General features: G+C 35.6%; 2 protein-coding genes across 3 annotated transcripts in view; both read right to left on the reverse strand.

Annotated features, from left to right (window-relative positions):
• Nucleotides 1-3758, reverse strand: part of gsk3bb (glycogen synthase kinase 3 beta, genome duplicate b) — a 29851-nt gene extending 26093 nt beyond the window's left edge. For both annotated transcript variants that reach the window (XM_067402704.1, XM_067402703.1), the window contains exon 1: nucleotides 3015-3758. In XM_067402704.1, coding sequence (XP_067258805.1) covers nucleotides 3015-3102 — 88 coding nt within the window. In that variant the 5' untranslated portion in view covers nucleotides 3103-3758. The remainder of the gene's footprint in view (nucleotides 1-3014) is intronic.
• A 1349-nt stretch (nucleotides 3759-5107) lies between these two features.
• On the reverse strand, nucleotides 5108-15441 carry LOC137032593 (uncharacterized). The gene is made up of 12 exons (XM_067404411.1): nucleotides 15395-15441; nucleotides 11934-12023; nucleotides 11729-11843; nucleotides 11440-11583; nucleotides 10838-10897; nucleotides 10716-10751; nucleotides 10491-10544; nucleotides 10328-10384; nucleotides 10043-10257; nucleotides 7930-8089; nucleotides 7690-7786; nucleotides 5108-6153 (listed from the first exon to the last, which is right to left on the reverse strand). Coding segments are annotated over exons 2-12 (1029 nt in total). The 5' UTR covers nucleotides 15395-15441; the 3' UTR covers nucleotides 5108-6152.
• Between the last annotated feature and the right edge of the window lie 2148 nt (nucleotides 15442-17589).

Genomic DNA, 17589 nt, shown 5'->3' on the forward strand with positions numbered 1-17589 from the left:
ATGTTTTGCTTTTGAGGTCAAATGATGAACTTTCCAGGGAACTAAAAAAAAGGAAGGTTTCAAAACATTGCAATGTGCAACGCCTTCCTATGGCAAGCAATGGAGAATCACTTTATGAAAAACTCAGTTTATATTGCAATATTATATATATTAAGAGAAATAAATTTAATAAAAAAATGTATTAACAGCATCTGGTGCAAGCTGTCAATTACTACAGAAAATATTGATGAGGCAGTAATTATCTACACTCTTAAAGTGCCCCTATTATGCCATTTTAAATGTTGCTAATTTTGTTTTGGAGTCTCCTACAATAGTTTTCCATGCATCCAAGGTCAAAACACACTTTAATTTTCTCATAACGCACATTGCACATTACCTAATTTCTCAAAGGGGTCTCTCTAAAACCCCTCCATTCGAGAGCCTGCTCTGCTCTGATTGGTCAGAAGACCCACACTATTGTGATTGGTCTATCGCTTACAGCGTTTGTCAGAAACAAAACTCCCATTACCGTATCTGAATCTCAGCTCTGGATCTTCCTCAGCACTTTATACACAGTGATATGAACAGAAATGATGGCGTCAGTTTTTCCGTATCAATTCCAGGGAAGGGTTTATGACCTAAAATCAAAACCTCGATTAATTTAACATTTTACCTCGATTACAATTAATGAACTATTATTTTTGTTTGTTTGTTTGTTTTTTGCTCTCATAGTTCACTGACAAGGTTTGTACTGTAAATTTGCTAGACTATTAAAGGTGGAAATTTTTTTTTCATTTTGAAAGAGTGATCTGACATAACAGCTCACTTTCAGCAGTTATTTTAATCAATGGTTCGTAACATTTCTTACAGATTTCTGCTCGTTGTAAATCAGATATAGATAAAATAGCACAGTACCAGTATGTAATGAGAGCAATTGCGTGTGTGAATTAGTCATACGTCTCTCTATTAATTGTGAAGCTGTTGGTTGTAAATAGTTACTTCAAAAGTAGAAAAATATATGCTATAATAACTTTTGAGTTTCTAAGCTACTTTAGTGATAAATCACAGGACAGCGTTGACAACTAGTTTCTGCGTTCCTGTGCGCGCGATCTTCATGTGATCTTCAGCTACTGTCTGAATGAGTGTTTGTGCCATAATGCAGCTGCGCGAGCATGGTAGCTCGATATAATAATACACATCCAATCATCTAATTGCTTGTATGTCCAAACTAGCAAACCGTAATAATCGGCACTGGACGGGGCGGAGTCACACGCGGTAGCATGTTTTTAAATGGGAAGTATTAACAGGATTAAAAAAAACTAAATTACCAACATGGGAAAATTACGTCGAGGTTCTGAATTTCGGTTTCGATTACTTTTCGATTAATCGTCCAGCCCTTTTCCAGGGCGAGTCCTTGTACTTTTGAAGTGCATACAAAGTGGATTCGCAATGCTGAAAACAGCGTCTTCTCAACATGTCGACAACAAGAACCAAACTCTTCCAGGCTTCGGCTACAACTACAGTGTTTGAAGGTCAAAGTAGATGCTGTTTGCAGGCAGTTAATGAAGACCATAGGCTGGCATTATGCAAATTTGTTACATTGTTAAGTAGGTATGTAACAGGAAGTGAAAGTGGAATTGCTGACGACTCGTTTCAGGCAGTTCAGAATCTATTATTTCTCTTAGGAAACATTGTTGTGCACTTTAATCTTTGAAAATTGGTAATATTTGAAAAAGCTTAATAGGGGCACTTTAAAAATAAAGTTTTCGCAGTGATGCCATATAGAAGAACCATTTTTGGTTCCCCAAAGAACCAGTGAAAAATTAAATAACCATTTTTTTTTTCTTAGTGTGAAGAACATTTTAAAAATCTAAAGAACTTTTTTCCACTATAAAGAATCTTTTGTGGAATGGAATGATTTCATTTATGTTACAGGTTCTTCATGGATCAATTGACGCCAATAAAGAACCTTAATTTTTAAAAGTTTGCGTAGAAAAAATACAAGCTGCGCTGAGTTTCCATTATGGCAAAGGACCATTAGGCATATGTTAAGTGCTGGACAAAGTGTCAGTCCACGTGTCCTCCCCTATTGTTAAGATGACTGTGACACTATACTGTAGGTGGGCTAAAGATACATTTGGAAAGGGATAGAGTCAGAGGTGAGTCACACACATCTCTCTGATCTTCCTTTCCTGAGGAGCACAGTGTTGAGATACACATCATTAGTGCAGGAAATGAGTGATCCAGCTGGGCTGAGGCTCAGGAGACAGCCCTGTCAATCAAACCATGGGGCACAAGTTCAAAGAGTGGAAATGGACGTTTTTACAGCTCGTGCAGCTATGAAAACACCATCCAGCTAGAAAGTAAGTGAGATATCAAGCTATATAGTAGCAAGCTATGCCTCAAGACATTCATTGTTTATAAATCAATACCTATTCAAGGATCTCAAGGCACTAAAACAAGCCTTGAGCTCATCAAGGAACATCTTCCTTGTTAAAACCATGAGGGAGAGGGTCTCAGATCAGCCTTTATATGGCATATCTATGTATTTAATTAATATAAGAATAGGGTCATGTATGTGTCATGTAAATGCGAGGGAAAAAACAGTTTAACAACAACTACAATGATCCAGAATTCTGGTTAATAATTCTGGTTAATATCTATACATTCTTGTGCATGCATGTAAACACAGCCATTGTCTATGCTGAGAAAAAAAATCTGGGCACCGCAATCTCCCTGGTATAAAACTACTGAGCTGTGCAATGATGCCCAGGCAGGGTGCTTCCTTAGTGCACAATGCAGCAAATGTATTTCCATTGAGCAGATCTGATAATAAGAGACAGGACCTGACCCATCCCTTGAGATCCAGGCAGCATTGCATTAGGGGATAGATTACATGACAGATGCTCACAAACTGTATATCATACACATATCCATCCTAATAATAACCAATTGTGCAATTCTTGTTTTCCTAATGGTGTTTTGCTGAGAAAGATTATGTTATGAAATGTAGAGGAGAAGATGGTCATACTTACTGCTGACTTTCATGTTGCCAAAGGCTGAAGGCTGCGGCACTGGCTTGCAGCTCTCCGCAAATGAGGTGGTCCTAGGCCGGCCGGACATCTCCAAGATCCCGCTACGATCCTTATAGCCTCCTTCAACACAACAGTAAATATCCGGGTCCCAAATAAGCTTCTGTTCACGAAAATGAAGGAAAACTCCAGTGTAGCTCTTCTAATGCAATGAATTCAGAGGTGGTCAGCTGATTGGAGATGAAGATATCCGTTCTTCAACCATTAAATATGCCGTTTAAAGCACTGTACGAAACAAATGTGACAAATTAGTCCCCGTCTTAGAGTTACCGAAGACAAAGTCACATGAAAATGTCTATGGAGAGCCGAAATCACATTATCTTGAAGGCACATTCAGCCTGTCTCAGTTCATATCAGCATATCCAGAGCGCAGAACTGTTATCTCGCATGCGCATAGATGAAATCTACGGGGTCAGATAAACTTACTCAATTATAATTTATCTTTCACTTTATATCTTTCAGATGTTGCTGGCGTGTGTCGTTAAAGCTGACACCGAGACTTGCCATGACCGCATCAGTCCTTGAATAGCGATCTAGATCCGATAAAGCACAAATAATTCAGGCGTCTTTCTTCCAAATGATCGGACGGTTGTCGCTAGCTTTTTCTTGAGCCCTAAAAATAAAAAATAAACACAGTATCCCTGATGAAAAGGTTCCCTTTCGACTAACACAGTCCCTCTGGATGCCTCCTGTCCTGCTAGCGATGTGAGATTCGTGAACAAATCATTCATGTGAGTCGGTTCTTTTGAACGACTCGCCCACGAATCGGACTGGTCAGAGTCGTTTTCGAGTCAACTGATAGTAGAAGATTTGACTAAAGTCATCGTAAGTTACTTAGTAACCGAATAGCAGAAATATCGACAAATAAAACGTACTGGAAATATGTTTATGATGGTGAAATTTAAATAAATGTTCTATGTCTATTCTATTCACTGTTGCAAACTGACTGAGCTGCGATAAAAATCTAAAAAAAAGTCTAATAAACAGCTGTGCATTTGCATCTGGCTGCTTTATTGTAATGTTATAAAACGCAACATGCCACGCCGGGATGTCAGGGACCACGTTGTGACGTGATTTCGTCATGATGTAAAAGAATCCCTGAATTCGTTCTTGGAAATGAAGTGTTCAAAAGAACCGATTCGCGGAAATGAATCGGACTTGACTTCCCATCACTACCTCCTAGCGGAAAGTAAAGGATAGCGCAGTACTTCTCATCTGCTGCTGTTACATTACCGCCCCTATCGTCGCTCTGGAAAATAGTACGTGTTTTACGTAAATTCTTCTATGAACGACGCAACTTTACGCAAGCTTCGAGCGGCGCGCAAAGATTTGAAATGACATTGGGAAATGGGTGGAGAATCCGGAAAAAAAAACGATTGAGTGATTTTGGGTATTAATCGTTTTGTACACTGAAAAACTCTTACTTAAACGCGTATTTCATGACGTACCCCCCATTTTTAAAAACAATTTTGGTTTGTTATGATACTTACAGCTACTTTTGTATTTCATTCAAGCAAGAATTGTTAAAAGTATTTGACGTACAAAGTAAAACAAACTAAAAGTAAAAATACCTCAAAAAGTCAGTTCGGGCGGTCAAATATTGCCGCTTTAATAAAAAATAAATTTTAATGTCTGACAGTGGTTCCTATGAGAGGCCATTCAAGACATTTCAAACTTACTCGCGCACACACAACCCAGCTAACAATTTTTGGTTCCCAGAACGTTCCGGGAACGTTCGTTTCTGGTTCCCAGAACGTTCCCGGAACGTTCCCAGAACAAAGATTCTAACGTTCCCTGTTGGTTCTCCAGGAAAGTTTTCTTTACGTAAATAGAACGTTCCCTTTAGGTTAGGGGAACGTTCCCGGAACGTTCCCGGAAGGTTCCCGCAACGTTCCGGGAACGTTCGGGGAACGTTCCGGGAACGTTGCGGGAACGTTCCGGGAACGTTCTTAGAAGGTTCCCAGAACGTTCTCAGAACGTTCCCCTAACCTATACATCCAGATATTCAAATAACACAGTCTACAAAAAATAGTCTACTTAGTTTATTGCTCAAAAATAAAAGAATCATACTAATATATTATTACAATAAATTTCATTTACAGAAACAATCTATAAATAAGTCATATACATATTTTTTTAAACAACACATATCATACAATTCCATTGAAAACATATTAATAACCATGAACATGAAAATTCTAAAACTTTAAGAGATCATAATAATTTAATAAATGTAAACAGTTCATATATCATATGCTAATTATTATCAAATATATCACGAGAAACTATAGTCATTGCTTATTGTTCAGAAAACATAAGAATTGTTTGAACCATAAATAATATTATTAAAATAATTATTATCGAATATGAGAAACTATAGTCATTGCTTATTGTCCAGAAAACATAATAATTGTTTGAACCATGAATAGTAATATTATTAAAATAATTTTTATCAAATATGAGAAACTATAGTAATTGCTTATTGTTCAGAAAACATAAGAATTGTAAGAACCATGAATAGTAATATTATTAAAAGAAATATAATTTGTTTTTACAGAAACAATCTTTATAATCTATATACATAAACCATGAACATATTTTAAACAACAAATACAAAATTGAACGTAACAATCATGAACATGAAAATTCTAAAACTTTAAGAGATTATAATAATTTAATAAATGTAAACAGGTCATATATCATATGCTAATTATCAAATATATCACGAGAAACTATAGTCGTTGCTTATTGTTCAGAAAACATAAGAATCGTAAGAACCATGAATAGTAATATTATTAAAAGAAATATAATTTGTATTTACAGAAACAATCTCTATAATCTATATACATAAACCATGAACATATTTTAAACAACAAATACAAAATTGAACGTAATAATCATGAACATGAATATAATAAAACTTAGAGTTATAATAATTTAATAAATGGGCTATATTATCGTATACTAATTATTATCAAATACATCATGAGAAAGCCACATTTTAATTTAAACAACATATTTACACATCATATAATGAAATATGAAAAAAATATTTCACCACACATCTTCAATTCCCCATCATCTGCAAATCAAAAACAAATACACGAAAAGGACATGAGTCAAATTATAAACATTTCACTGTGCTGTTGAGTAATAGTTGTCATTGCAGTTTTGCCGATGTCTTGTGGACTGATTGTTATGCGCTGATATTATGATATGCATTGTAAAAATACATACTGATATATGATACTACATAGGCTATTTTATTTCCCCTCACACTACAACAAATCTTTAAAACTTAATATTATTATTTAGAACAGAACAAGAATGAAAAATCTAATATATAAACGTCAAGCCAAAATGAATTCATTTAAAACTTGAAACAGAAACCGGCGTTAACCTACCTCTCTCATTTGGCACAAATCCAAATGTTATATCACGATGTATTTGGATGCTAAACTATTATTTAAACTCTGTGATTGTACACAGACTATTTAAAATGAGGAGTGTAACTTTTTATATAGTTGACTGTATTTTATTTTGACAATGAACAGGCTGCAATGTCAAGTTACTAAAAATTCTTATGTTGTGCGTGCCCGTGAGGCGCCGGCGCTATCACTTGAATTTTCTTATAAAAGCGGAAAAAACTTAAAATACTTAGAAGTTTATGGTCATAAGAGTAACATCATTCATTCGAATCTGTGAAGGGTTAGGCTTATTATTTTTGTACACTCACAATAAAAACAAAACATTGCTTGTAAAATAAAGAAAACAAAAGTAATTTTCGGCCGTCTCCTTTTCCTTTGAGCTTCTCAAAAATGAACCGAAACTCAGCATATAGTCTATTACTTGTCGCAGTAGGCATAGGCTGTTTATTCCTTTTATATGATTTTACCCTATTTTTTTCTCCGAGAAGCGCTGCCGGTGCGTGATGATGATGATGAATATGAATCCTCGTGTTCTGTTGTTTATTCTGCTATTTGTGCCTGTATTGTAGGCTAAAACTAAACCCCTGGATTTTTTGTCTTCATTCTAATTTTGTTTAATTATAATTTAGCATAATCTTGTCGGTTAATGAAAGGTGAAATTTTCGTTTAGTTTAGGTTTTTCAACTATTATTTATATTTTATTATATTTCAGGTTTATTTCGATTAGCATAAATGTTTTTAATAGTTTTAGTTTTTGTTAGTTAACTATAATTGTTACAAATGTAGCGCAAAAGCGCAATAGGCTAGTGGCCATAGATGTGCTGGATGTGATGGCGCATGAGAAATATACACATGACAAAGCAAGGAAGACTGTTCCAGAAGTCGCGATACAGTGTTTGGGTTAATTATTAATAACTGTGTGGATCCATTTGAGAAAAACGAGTCTCTAATTTTTCATTACTTGTTTAAGATTTATTATATATGCGAATATTTAGAAATAGCCTAGTTTTTAGGTCATAAATCGATAGAATTGATGAGTCATGCCATGATATAAACTGAATGTCAGAGTCATACTGAGTAATAAAAAAGAGCCTATTAATGACAAAACAATGGTGTAGGCTACCACCAACTCTTACTGACATAGCATTGATAATTGATAATCTCAAAACAAAATTAGCATTATTGCTTACCATTTTAAATGCCTGTGTGGGGCAAATTTTAGCACCATTGAAATAAGGTCTTCCACGTCAGCTGCCTTTAAAGACCTAAAAAGCTTTTGCGTTGCTCCTAGAAGAAAGAATAACATAGAAGGTTGATTTATGCGAAAATTGGTGTTAGATTTGAGATATGGTACCATAACAATATTTATTTTATTTCAAAGTGCAAAATACAAAACAATGATTGATAGTAGTTGTGGAAAAAAAACTTGCCTATAATTATATCACAGATAATTAAGTCTTTGAAGGCTAGTTTCCCTTTTTTCCCTTTTAAACTGTAGGCACTCAAGACGTTGTTTGATGCAACCTTGCGCAACATTTTGCGCACGGCTGCCCCTGAATTTGTTCCTCCAAGCGATCGAAGGTAGTTCATCTGTTAGAAAACAAACAAAAAATCATAATTAAACAACACTGTTATTTAGAATTTTGCCATTATGATAGCAGCTGAAAGAGTGTTTTGTTTGTTTGAATGAATGGAAACTGTTGAATCCATGGCCGATGTGTTGAAAGTTTTTTTAATGAGGAAGGGAAAGAGAGACAGAAGCGCGTTCATCTCCATTGTTAAGATTTACTGTACTTTGCAACAACACCTGTTCAAATATATTTTATTTTGAAATGTCTTTATCGTAATTATAGTTTTTAATTAATTGCTTTTAAACTTAACAAATAACTTCTGTTTAGGGTTTGTAACTAAACAAATCAATACATTTCATTTTAAGGCTTTCGCGCAACTTGTTTCCGTCACAACAAGGCAGACATGCACAGGTTTACTAAGAGCAAAAATGTAAAATCAATAAGATAACTGAGGAATTAGTCATCAGATGCCATGTCCGTTATTTGCAGCAAAAATCTGCAAAAATACAGCAAAAATCTGTATCTCAAACAGATTAATTTAAATAAGTTATTTCACCACCTGCGTGACATCATTAACCAACGTTTGCATCCGTAGGCTACTATGCTAGTTAAGCTGGAGATCAGGGCTGGGTTTCCCGAAACCTTCTTAACTCTACGTCGTTCTTAAATTATACCTTAAGCTGTACCTTAACGTTAATACGTGTTTCCCGAAACGTTCTTAGTTAAGTATACCTTCTGTAAGTCATACTTTCGTAAGGTTGGTCTGGATCACTCTTAGCTATATCTTATCACTGTTTATAGTCAATACGAATATAATTCTGAAGCTGTAATACACCCAGTGTTCGATTAGGATTATGGCAAAGAATAAAATGCAAAAAAATTCAATGCTAAATTCAAATGTGCTTTAGCGCTGATCCAGAGACAGACGCGCGCTCTGCGCTTGTCATGTAACTTTATCACAACTATTCGGTGTTTTTAACCTGATCGCGCTTTATTTTAGGTTTCAGACATTTAAATACACATTTGAATTAAGTAGGCTACTGCATAAAAAAAGACATTTATAGTTTGTTAAATTCAAATTACACTGATGTCTACGGAAGCTGCAACAATAACCCTTTTTTCATATTTGATATGTTTTATTCATATCAGATAAACATTGTTTATGAAACAATAAAGTTTACTCCATTCTTCTCCCAGTTCACCGGCCACATACTTTTATGTATTTCGGGGAAGATTTCGTATAGGCTATCCGACAGCTCTAACTGCCGTGCAAACTCATCGCGTGACAAAACACATTCACTTCCACATATTTTACAATCGTAAATTTTTAGTGATTTCCTCATCTCCTGCAAAAATTCAATGCCTCATGTAGTAGGTCTAGAAGTTTTGGACGATTGTGAAGAAAACCAAAAATTGCTTCAATTTCTTCAACAGTTGGATGAAAGGGTTCAACACAACAAAGAAGGACATGTGGAAATGCCCTTACCTTTCAGAGAGCTTCCTCAATTACTAAACAATAAGCGGCATGCTACAGTTCATTTGAAGCATTTGAAAAGAAAACTGGAGAAAAGTCCTAAGTACAGAGAGGACTATTTGAGATTTATGAACAGTGTCTTTAAAGTTGGTGATGCCAAAGATGCAGATGCCACACCAAAAGAAGGCAATACTTGGTACATTCCGCACCATGGGAATAATTCTTAAGAAGCAGACATTATAATTGAAGCAAACAAAGGCATCAGTTGAAGCGTGTTTTTTCTAATCACAGAGAAAAAAATCAGGAGCCGTTATATATATGAATTTAGCAGTGAATATTTGCAGTTTATTTTTTGCCATAATTCTAATCTAACACTGGGTGTATTACAGCTTCAGAATTATATTTGTATTGACTGTCAACAGTGATAAGGTACAGCTAAGAGTGGTCCTAACCAACCTTACGAAAGATAGTTGTACATTTAAGTGACTTATGTATTACCAGCTTGGTCCTTTTGTCCTTATTTCCCAGTTCTGTGTTTAGCGTATTCAGCTCATCCACAGTCTGGCATGGTCCATTTTCCAGGATGTCCCCCCCTTCCTCAGTCACTGTCACCGTCCCAGCAACAGCAGCCAGTATGCTTCTTTGCATCGCTAAGATGTCTTGCTGGGTTTCTGCAATGTCTTGCAGTTTTTGCAAGACTTTTGTGCGATAGTCTGTGAAGCAATATTGCAGATTGGTACTTGAAAATACAGTATAGTGTGAAAAATCAAAAACGTGACTTACTCTTTGTTGCTGCTTCTGAAGAACACTGGGGCTCTTCTAAGAGGAGCTGTGAGGCAGCTGTGGCATTACATTAGAATTTACTTTTCAAAGTTTAGAAGTAAATCACTCTATCTAGAATGGTTAATACAATAATATAATAATATAATGAAATTTTGTAAAATACCTTGAAGGGGTTGTGCCATACACGATAGCCGGGATGCTGGCGGTGATGCTTCTGCTGCAAAAATAAAATCCAAACAGACTTAGCATTCATAAGTTGAAGGGATAAGTATACATAAAAAAGAGAGACAAGTCAAAATGTATCTGTTGCCAGTGAGAAGGCAGAGAGAGAAATATTTTTTTTAATTATGTCTTTATACTTAAAAATATATTTGTATATTCTACAAACCATTGTCCAGAGGCTGAAAATTGGAGAATGGCTTATCTGTGAATATAAAATAAAAAGGAAAAGGCATCTAATAGGTTGGTTAAAAGTTATGTGTTAATCATGTTACATGTTTAACAACTTACATTTGGGTGGAAGAGGTTTTGAAAGGGTTTTATTCTCAGTTGGGAAAACTCTGCTATCATCTAAAATTAAAAACAGAGTTCACAAATAGAACTGAAATTAATAAAACAATTATGACACATCGTGCACTCCATAATGTTTGAGATAAATATATATATTTTTTCTTAACCCTTGTGCGATCTTTGTTTGGGGTACATTCAGGGTCTCTCTTTAAATCACTTTATAAAAGACCCACATTTCTAACTTTCATTCAAGTGGATAACATGGATAATTTGACATGGTTTAGTGTAAGATTTTTGCCCATCTTTTGGAAAATGCAGTTTTAAAAGTAAAAAAAAATCTTTCACCAGTAAATGGCTGCAGAGCTCCACCTTTTGATTTGTGCTATTTGACTAACTGAAATATATCTTTTCACAAGTTTTTTTTCAGTTGGATTCATATCTAAATATTATGAAATCACAATTATAAGAATAAAAATTACTTTTTGTCAAAGTTTATCTTTTTTTTTTTTGCTGAATTTTTTTTTTAATAATCTTACATTACGATTAGACCCTGCTTAGAACATGGACAAAATTCATCCTCAAAAACATTATTGAATACTTACCATCTGAGGAGGAATCTGTTTCAGACAGATATCTTGTTGGCTTTTTGTGTGCCCTCTTTTTTTTCGTTGTGGAGCTTTCCTCTGTTTCAATATTTGAGGTCTCCACAACACGCCGGCATTTCTGGACACCTTTGGTGTATGAGTCTGGAAAATATGTTGTTGGTGTAAAGTATAGTTTTTTTCTTTTTTTTAAAGCAATTTTCTTGATAATTAGATATGATTTTAACAATCCTCACTGTACTGAAGATACTGTAGATTAATTTAAATAATGCAAAAACTATTAAATTACCTGTTCTTAGCCAGATTTTTTTTATTAGACACCGCCTCCACTTTCCTTTGTCTGGCATTGTGCAGTTTTTTACAAGCTGCCTTATGTTTCCAAATGTCCAGTAACAGAACGTTCCCTGAAAGAAAAAAAGGGGTTGCTTTACCATTCTTGAACAGACATTTATACTGTAAATGATTGCGAAAGCTTATTGAAACCAAAAACATACCTCTTTGGTCTCTTCCAACCACGAGGTTGGGACTAGTTCCACTGCACTGTCCTCTGTAAATTCCACCACTGCATATTTTTTTGTGTCCATCTGTTGAGATTAAATTAAACACACACACACACACACACACATTATATATATATATATATATAAATAAATGTAAAGATAAAGATATTGCATTACAGTTATTCAACAACTTATTATTGCGTATTTGCGTATTATAACATTATAAATTTAATGACCTTCACTGTTTCTTGTCCTTGATTTCTCTGAATGTCCTGTAACTGGAGATCTCAACATTGGCAGTCTAGTGCAGTGTGTGTGTGTCTGTGTGTGTTCTTTTCACCACAACGTTGTAAATTCCTGACTTTACTATCTTAGTGGGGCCAGCAGTATAAACCAGAATGTGTGTGTGTGTGTGTGTGTGTGTGTGTGTGTGTGTGTGTGTGAGAGAGAGAGAGAGAGAGAGAGAGAGAGAGTGAGTGAGAGAGAGAGAGAGAGAGAGAGAGATTGTGTGATCAGTGCTCATGCAGGATTGCTAAGAAAATCATCTCTTGTCTCTTTTCTACCATTATGGCATTTCTTGTCAGCTGCCATTCTGGAATGAGCTTCATAACTGAATGTCTTGATTGCACTTTGAAACAGCCAAGTATTCTTGAGTCACACGGATCTCTGAAAAGTGGTTCAGTTTTTTCAAAAAGTTTGCACAACAGCATCTGGGAACCTGAATCATCCAATTCTTCTCTCTCTTCGATGGCCTCGCAACAATGTCCTTCAGCAAGAATGAAGGCATTGTTAGGCCTTTTGATTTTGGACTTGGAAGTATCCACAGACAGTGGGGAATTTGACGTTTCCCCCAGCCGTTTGACCACTTGAGTAAGTGGCTGCTTTCCTGATCTTACGAGACGTTTCAGTTTCCCAAGATAGTTCTCAAATGGGAATGCGCTGCACGCATCAAGACTGCCAAAAGCCATTGCCTGTTCCGGTAGATGTAGCATTGAATGTATATTGTACACCATGAAGTGACTTCCATAGAGTTCTTTTGTTTCTCCAACAAAGTATGTCATCAGCTCTTTACAGTAGCTGTTGTGGTCCACTGCCAGAGTAGGGCAGAGCAGAAGACCCAAGGCAACACTGAACGCCATGAAATGTTCATACAACTGGTCTGCCAGAATTCCCTTCAGCACGATCTTGCCAGTGTATACAGCAAACTGACGCAGTTCTGTTGCCTTCCACCTGTCGATGTCTTCTAGGTTCCTTGGTTTTCGGGCAAAACAGCTTGGAATGACCTCCCTAAGTGACAGCAGCCTTTGAGTCACTTCATTTATTTGACCAGCAGACATTCTCACCTTTCTGTCTCCTCTAACCCACTCTGTGATGAGCTTTTTCATTACACCCAGGCAGGCTTGGTGCATGTAGTCAATTGGAAATTGCTCTACCATGTCCAGTGGGAGGTTCAAAAATGGAGACATTGGAATGTCTTCATTCTCCTGACGTCTTGTCATTTCAGCACGGTATGTGGCATTGGTGCGTAGAGTGAGGTTGTCCACCTCTGGGTAAGTCACTCGACCAGAAACCCATGTGCCCTTCTGTGTGCATTTGTCGCATCCATAATACCCAGAATACTGCTTGATCTTTTTTACCATGGCTCTTGCGGGTGCGTCACACACAACACATCTGATTTTTATATCTTTTCCATCCAAACCATTTTCAAGCAGTTCCTGAATGTCCTTTATGGCTTCTTCTGTAAAATCCAGGTTTGCTGGTTTGGTGGGTCCAAGTGTCAGTGTTACAGGGAAGACACTGATGGGTGTCAGGTGAATGGCACAGAGGATGGGCCAAAGATGTGCCCTGCTGCTTTTAAAAATGGGCAGGCCATCTATATTAAATGATAGTTCCAAAGTGCTAACTCCTTCTGTTACCTCCCTTGGATAGCGCTGCAGCTGCATGTGAAGGGTCTCTCTTAAATTAAAATGGACACACTCCATTCCAGACTTTATCACTGATTTAACAAGTCTTGGAGTTTTCAGCAATGTCCTTGCTGTTGATGGAAGCTCTGGGTGTCCATTTGTTTTAAGTCCCCTCAGGAGATCATCTAAGGCATTATGTGTGATTAAGTGTTTTGTTGCCCATTCTTGTAAAAATGTTGTGAGGGAAGTTGAGGCTATTTCTTTTTCACTCTCAGTTCCTGAGATGAAATTTCCTTCACTGAGCCCATCATCCACACTGCCAGGTCCAGAACTGCAGCTTTCCCCACTGACCCCAATTTGCACACTTTCAATAACACTTGACAAGTTTTCATCAATGGAATTGATGTGTTGAGGTGCTATTGGAAGAGGTGTTATTGAATGAGGTGTTATCGGATGATCAGATGTTTCTGACGATTCCTCTCCTATAAACCTTTCAGCCAATGATCTTCGTGCATATTTCCACTGCCTTGTGTAGCGCTGCCTCTTGGATTTTGAATCCATTCTAAATTAAAAATATTAGACTTGATAAAAATGTGGTAATGGCATATTTTGCAGTATTTCACTGTACCTACACTACATGGCCAAAAGAATGTGAACACTTAAACATCACACTCACTGGCAATCTTCAATCTTCTTATTGAGATTAACAGAAGTTTAGATGTTGATGTTTGGTTGAAAATGTTTCATTTGTGTGTTTGGTTTAGTTGGGCTATCGACCCTTGAATTTTCTCATTTTAGTTCTCTTTCAGTATTGTAGGTGTTTTCAGAAAACTTTTCTGCATTGATAAAGGAAGACATTAAAGATGTCTTTAACATCTAACTTTAAGTCTCAACATGGGCCAGAAAATATTGATGTTATGCTGCATGTTGCTTTATTTAAAAGCAATAACTGTGAAATCAGTAACACAGTGATGTTTATATTATCGCATGCATAATGGTTAACTGCAAGAGATTTGCATTTTACAGTGAAATTGTTTGATCCCAATTGAGGAAATGCCTGTAAAACTTTCCCTTTCAAAATTCTTTCCATACTTTTTTAAACCTCTCTGTAGATTTTTCAGACCATATTTAAACATAAATAGTAAATAAAGCAATTTTCAGCATAATATTTGGTATATAGCACAATCATATTTTCTGTTTTTGTTGTTGTTGTTTTCTTGAAGTGATGTGTCCTGCATATGCACCTCTGATACTGTCTTTAATGTTGCACTATCACAGCAAAGTCTGATTTAGATGATTGTTTGCTCCTCGTTTGCTGTTTGAGTGGCACATGTACATTTGTTAAGAGAAGTTTAAAAGAGTCATGATTAAGTTAAAGATAAACATTTTTGTGTGTGTAATAAAAATATGCACCTTGAACTCATTGTCATGTTTGAAAATCATTAAACGATTACAAAATTTTTGCCTTGAAATCACTGAACAATTAATTTTTTTTTTGAAATTTTAGAAAACTGTATTGGGGCAACACAAATATTTCTATATACTTCTTACCTTTCCCTGAACTGTGGAGACCAGAGCAGCTGAGCACACAGTGCTTGCTGAAGCTTTGGCACTGATGGGTCAAGAGACTGGGGGAAAGGGGAGGGGGTAGAAGAGATTAGTGTTCTTGCTAACAGAAAGTGTCCATAATAACAGTTAAGTTGTGACCTGCCATTAAATAGAACAAGAAGAATTCAGCCCATCTTATTTGGGTAATTTGGATATAGTACTGTCCTGAATATACAGTACTAAGTCAAAAAATAGCTGAATATATAAAATTAACCCGTTCAAAAATGTGCATACCCTTGATTCTTAATATTGTGTGTGGTTACCTTGTGATGGTTGTTCATGAGTCTCTAGTTTGTCCTGAACAGTTAAACTGACCACCGTTCTTCAGAAAAAATCCTTCAGGTCCTGCAAATTCTTCAGTTTACCAGCACCTTTTGCATATTTGAACCCTCTCCAGCAGTGACTGAATGATTTTGAGATCCATCTTTTCACACTGAGGACAACTGAGGGCCAGGGGTGAAAACGTTTGAACAAGAAGATGATGTGCAGGATCTGGAGAATTTTTCTGAAGAACGCTGGTCAGTTTTACTGTTCAGGACAAACAAGGGACTCATGAACAACCATCACAAAACATAAAAACAGTCGTGGATCATTCAGGTAACCACACACAGTTTTAAGAATCAACGGTAGGCTATGTAAACTTTTAAATGGGGTCATTTTTATAAATTCTGCTCTTTTTTTTTTCTCTTGTGCACTTTATGTAAACAACCATTATGTGAAATACTTTATTCAGAACAGATAACATGCAATTTTCATGATCCTTTTTTGTTAAAATGATTAACATTTTTTGCTGATTCTGCAAGGGGTAAACTTTTCAGTTGAGATTTCAAAAAACAAACAAACAAACAAAAAAAATGGATTTGAGTTGGGGGTAAAACAACAAAATATTTTATTGAACAGCCATGTCTAGATAGGTAAAACAACATTAAAACATATGAAGTTACCTGAAAGTCTAAGATGACTTGCGTAGCTGCTGTTGACACAAGGAAAGGGGAGAGAAAGTAGAAATGTCTGAATATGATTTAAAATGCATTCAGTTTCATCAGTGGTTTTTGACTAAGGTTATGATGAACATGACAAATCATAGATGCAGGATGCATTTTAAAGAAGAAAAAAAAAATCTTCAGTTATTTAAAGAAACCCAAATATGTCTGATTGTTAGTCATACATATACTTACAAAGCCAAAAACGTTCTGTGCTGGGCTCTTAAAAGAGCCTTTGGGTGTATTTAACTGCTGTTAACACACAATGAAAGAGGAGAGAACATGAGTATACAAATTAAAATGCTTTCAGTTGCATCAGCGATTTCTGACTTCTCAGGATGTGTAGAATTATAACTTACAATAATCAGACGACAATTGACACTGAAAAAGAGAGAGAAGAGAATAATTATTTATAGTATAAATTACAAAAGTTACTTAAGGCTCTTGAACTATTAATAGCTTCTGAAAGTGCATGAAGATGAGAAGACTGCAGGCAGCAGTGCATCTGATAAAACTTTACAATAACAAGTAAGAAACCATATAAAGTCAGTAAAATACATGGTCATTCTTGAATATAATCATAATAATAACAATAACAATAGTAATATGCTAATTATTATTATTATTATTTGTATTATTTGTATTATTACTATTAAAACTAAAATAATAACAAAACATAATAACTGTTATTATTATTATTGGTATTACTAATACTAGTAACCAAATAACAAGTAAGAAACACAAGGGGATAGAAACATGTCTGAATATGATATAAATTAAAATGCATTCAGTTTCATCAGTGTTTTATGACTAAGGTTATGAGGAGCATGACAAATCAGAGATGCAGGATGCGTCTTAAAAAAAAAAAATCAAACATACTTACAAAGCCAAAAACGTTCTGTGCTGGGCTCTTAAAAGAGCCTTTGGGTGTATTTAACTGCTGTTAACACACAATGAAAGAGGCGAGAACATGAGTATACAAATTAAAATGCTTTCAGTTGCATCAGCGATTTCTGACTTATCAGGATGTGTAGAATTATCACTTACAATAATCAGACGACAATCGACACTAAAAAAGAGAGAAGAGAATAATTATTAGTATAAATTACAAAAGTGAATTAATGATTAAATATTTAAATATTAAATAATATCAAT

Source organism: Chanodichthys erythropterus, chromosome 12, assembly GCF_024489055.1.
Source record: "Chanodichthys erythropterus isolate Z2021 chromosome 12, ASM2448905v1, whole genome shotgun sequence".
Taxonomy (NCBI): Eukaryota; Metazoa; Chordata; class Actinopteri; order Cypriniformes; family Xenocyprididae; genus Chanodichthys; species Chanodichthys erythropterus.

Bases quoted from the DNA above. Each gene is read 5' to 3' on its own strand.
- LOC137032593 (XM_067404411.1), bottom strand. From the start codon at position 12,023: ATGGACACAAAAAAATATGCAGTGGTGGAATTTACAGAGGACAGTGCA. The intron at 10,258-10,327 runs GTAAGTCACGTT...ATTGCTTCACAG, and splicing joins TTCAGAAGCAGCAACAAAGA to ACTATCGCACAAAAGTCTTG. The intron at 8,090-10,042 runs GTAATACATAAG...GTTTTCTAACAG, and splicing joins AGGACAAAAGGACCAAGCTG to ATGAACTACCTTCGATCGCT.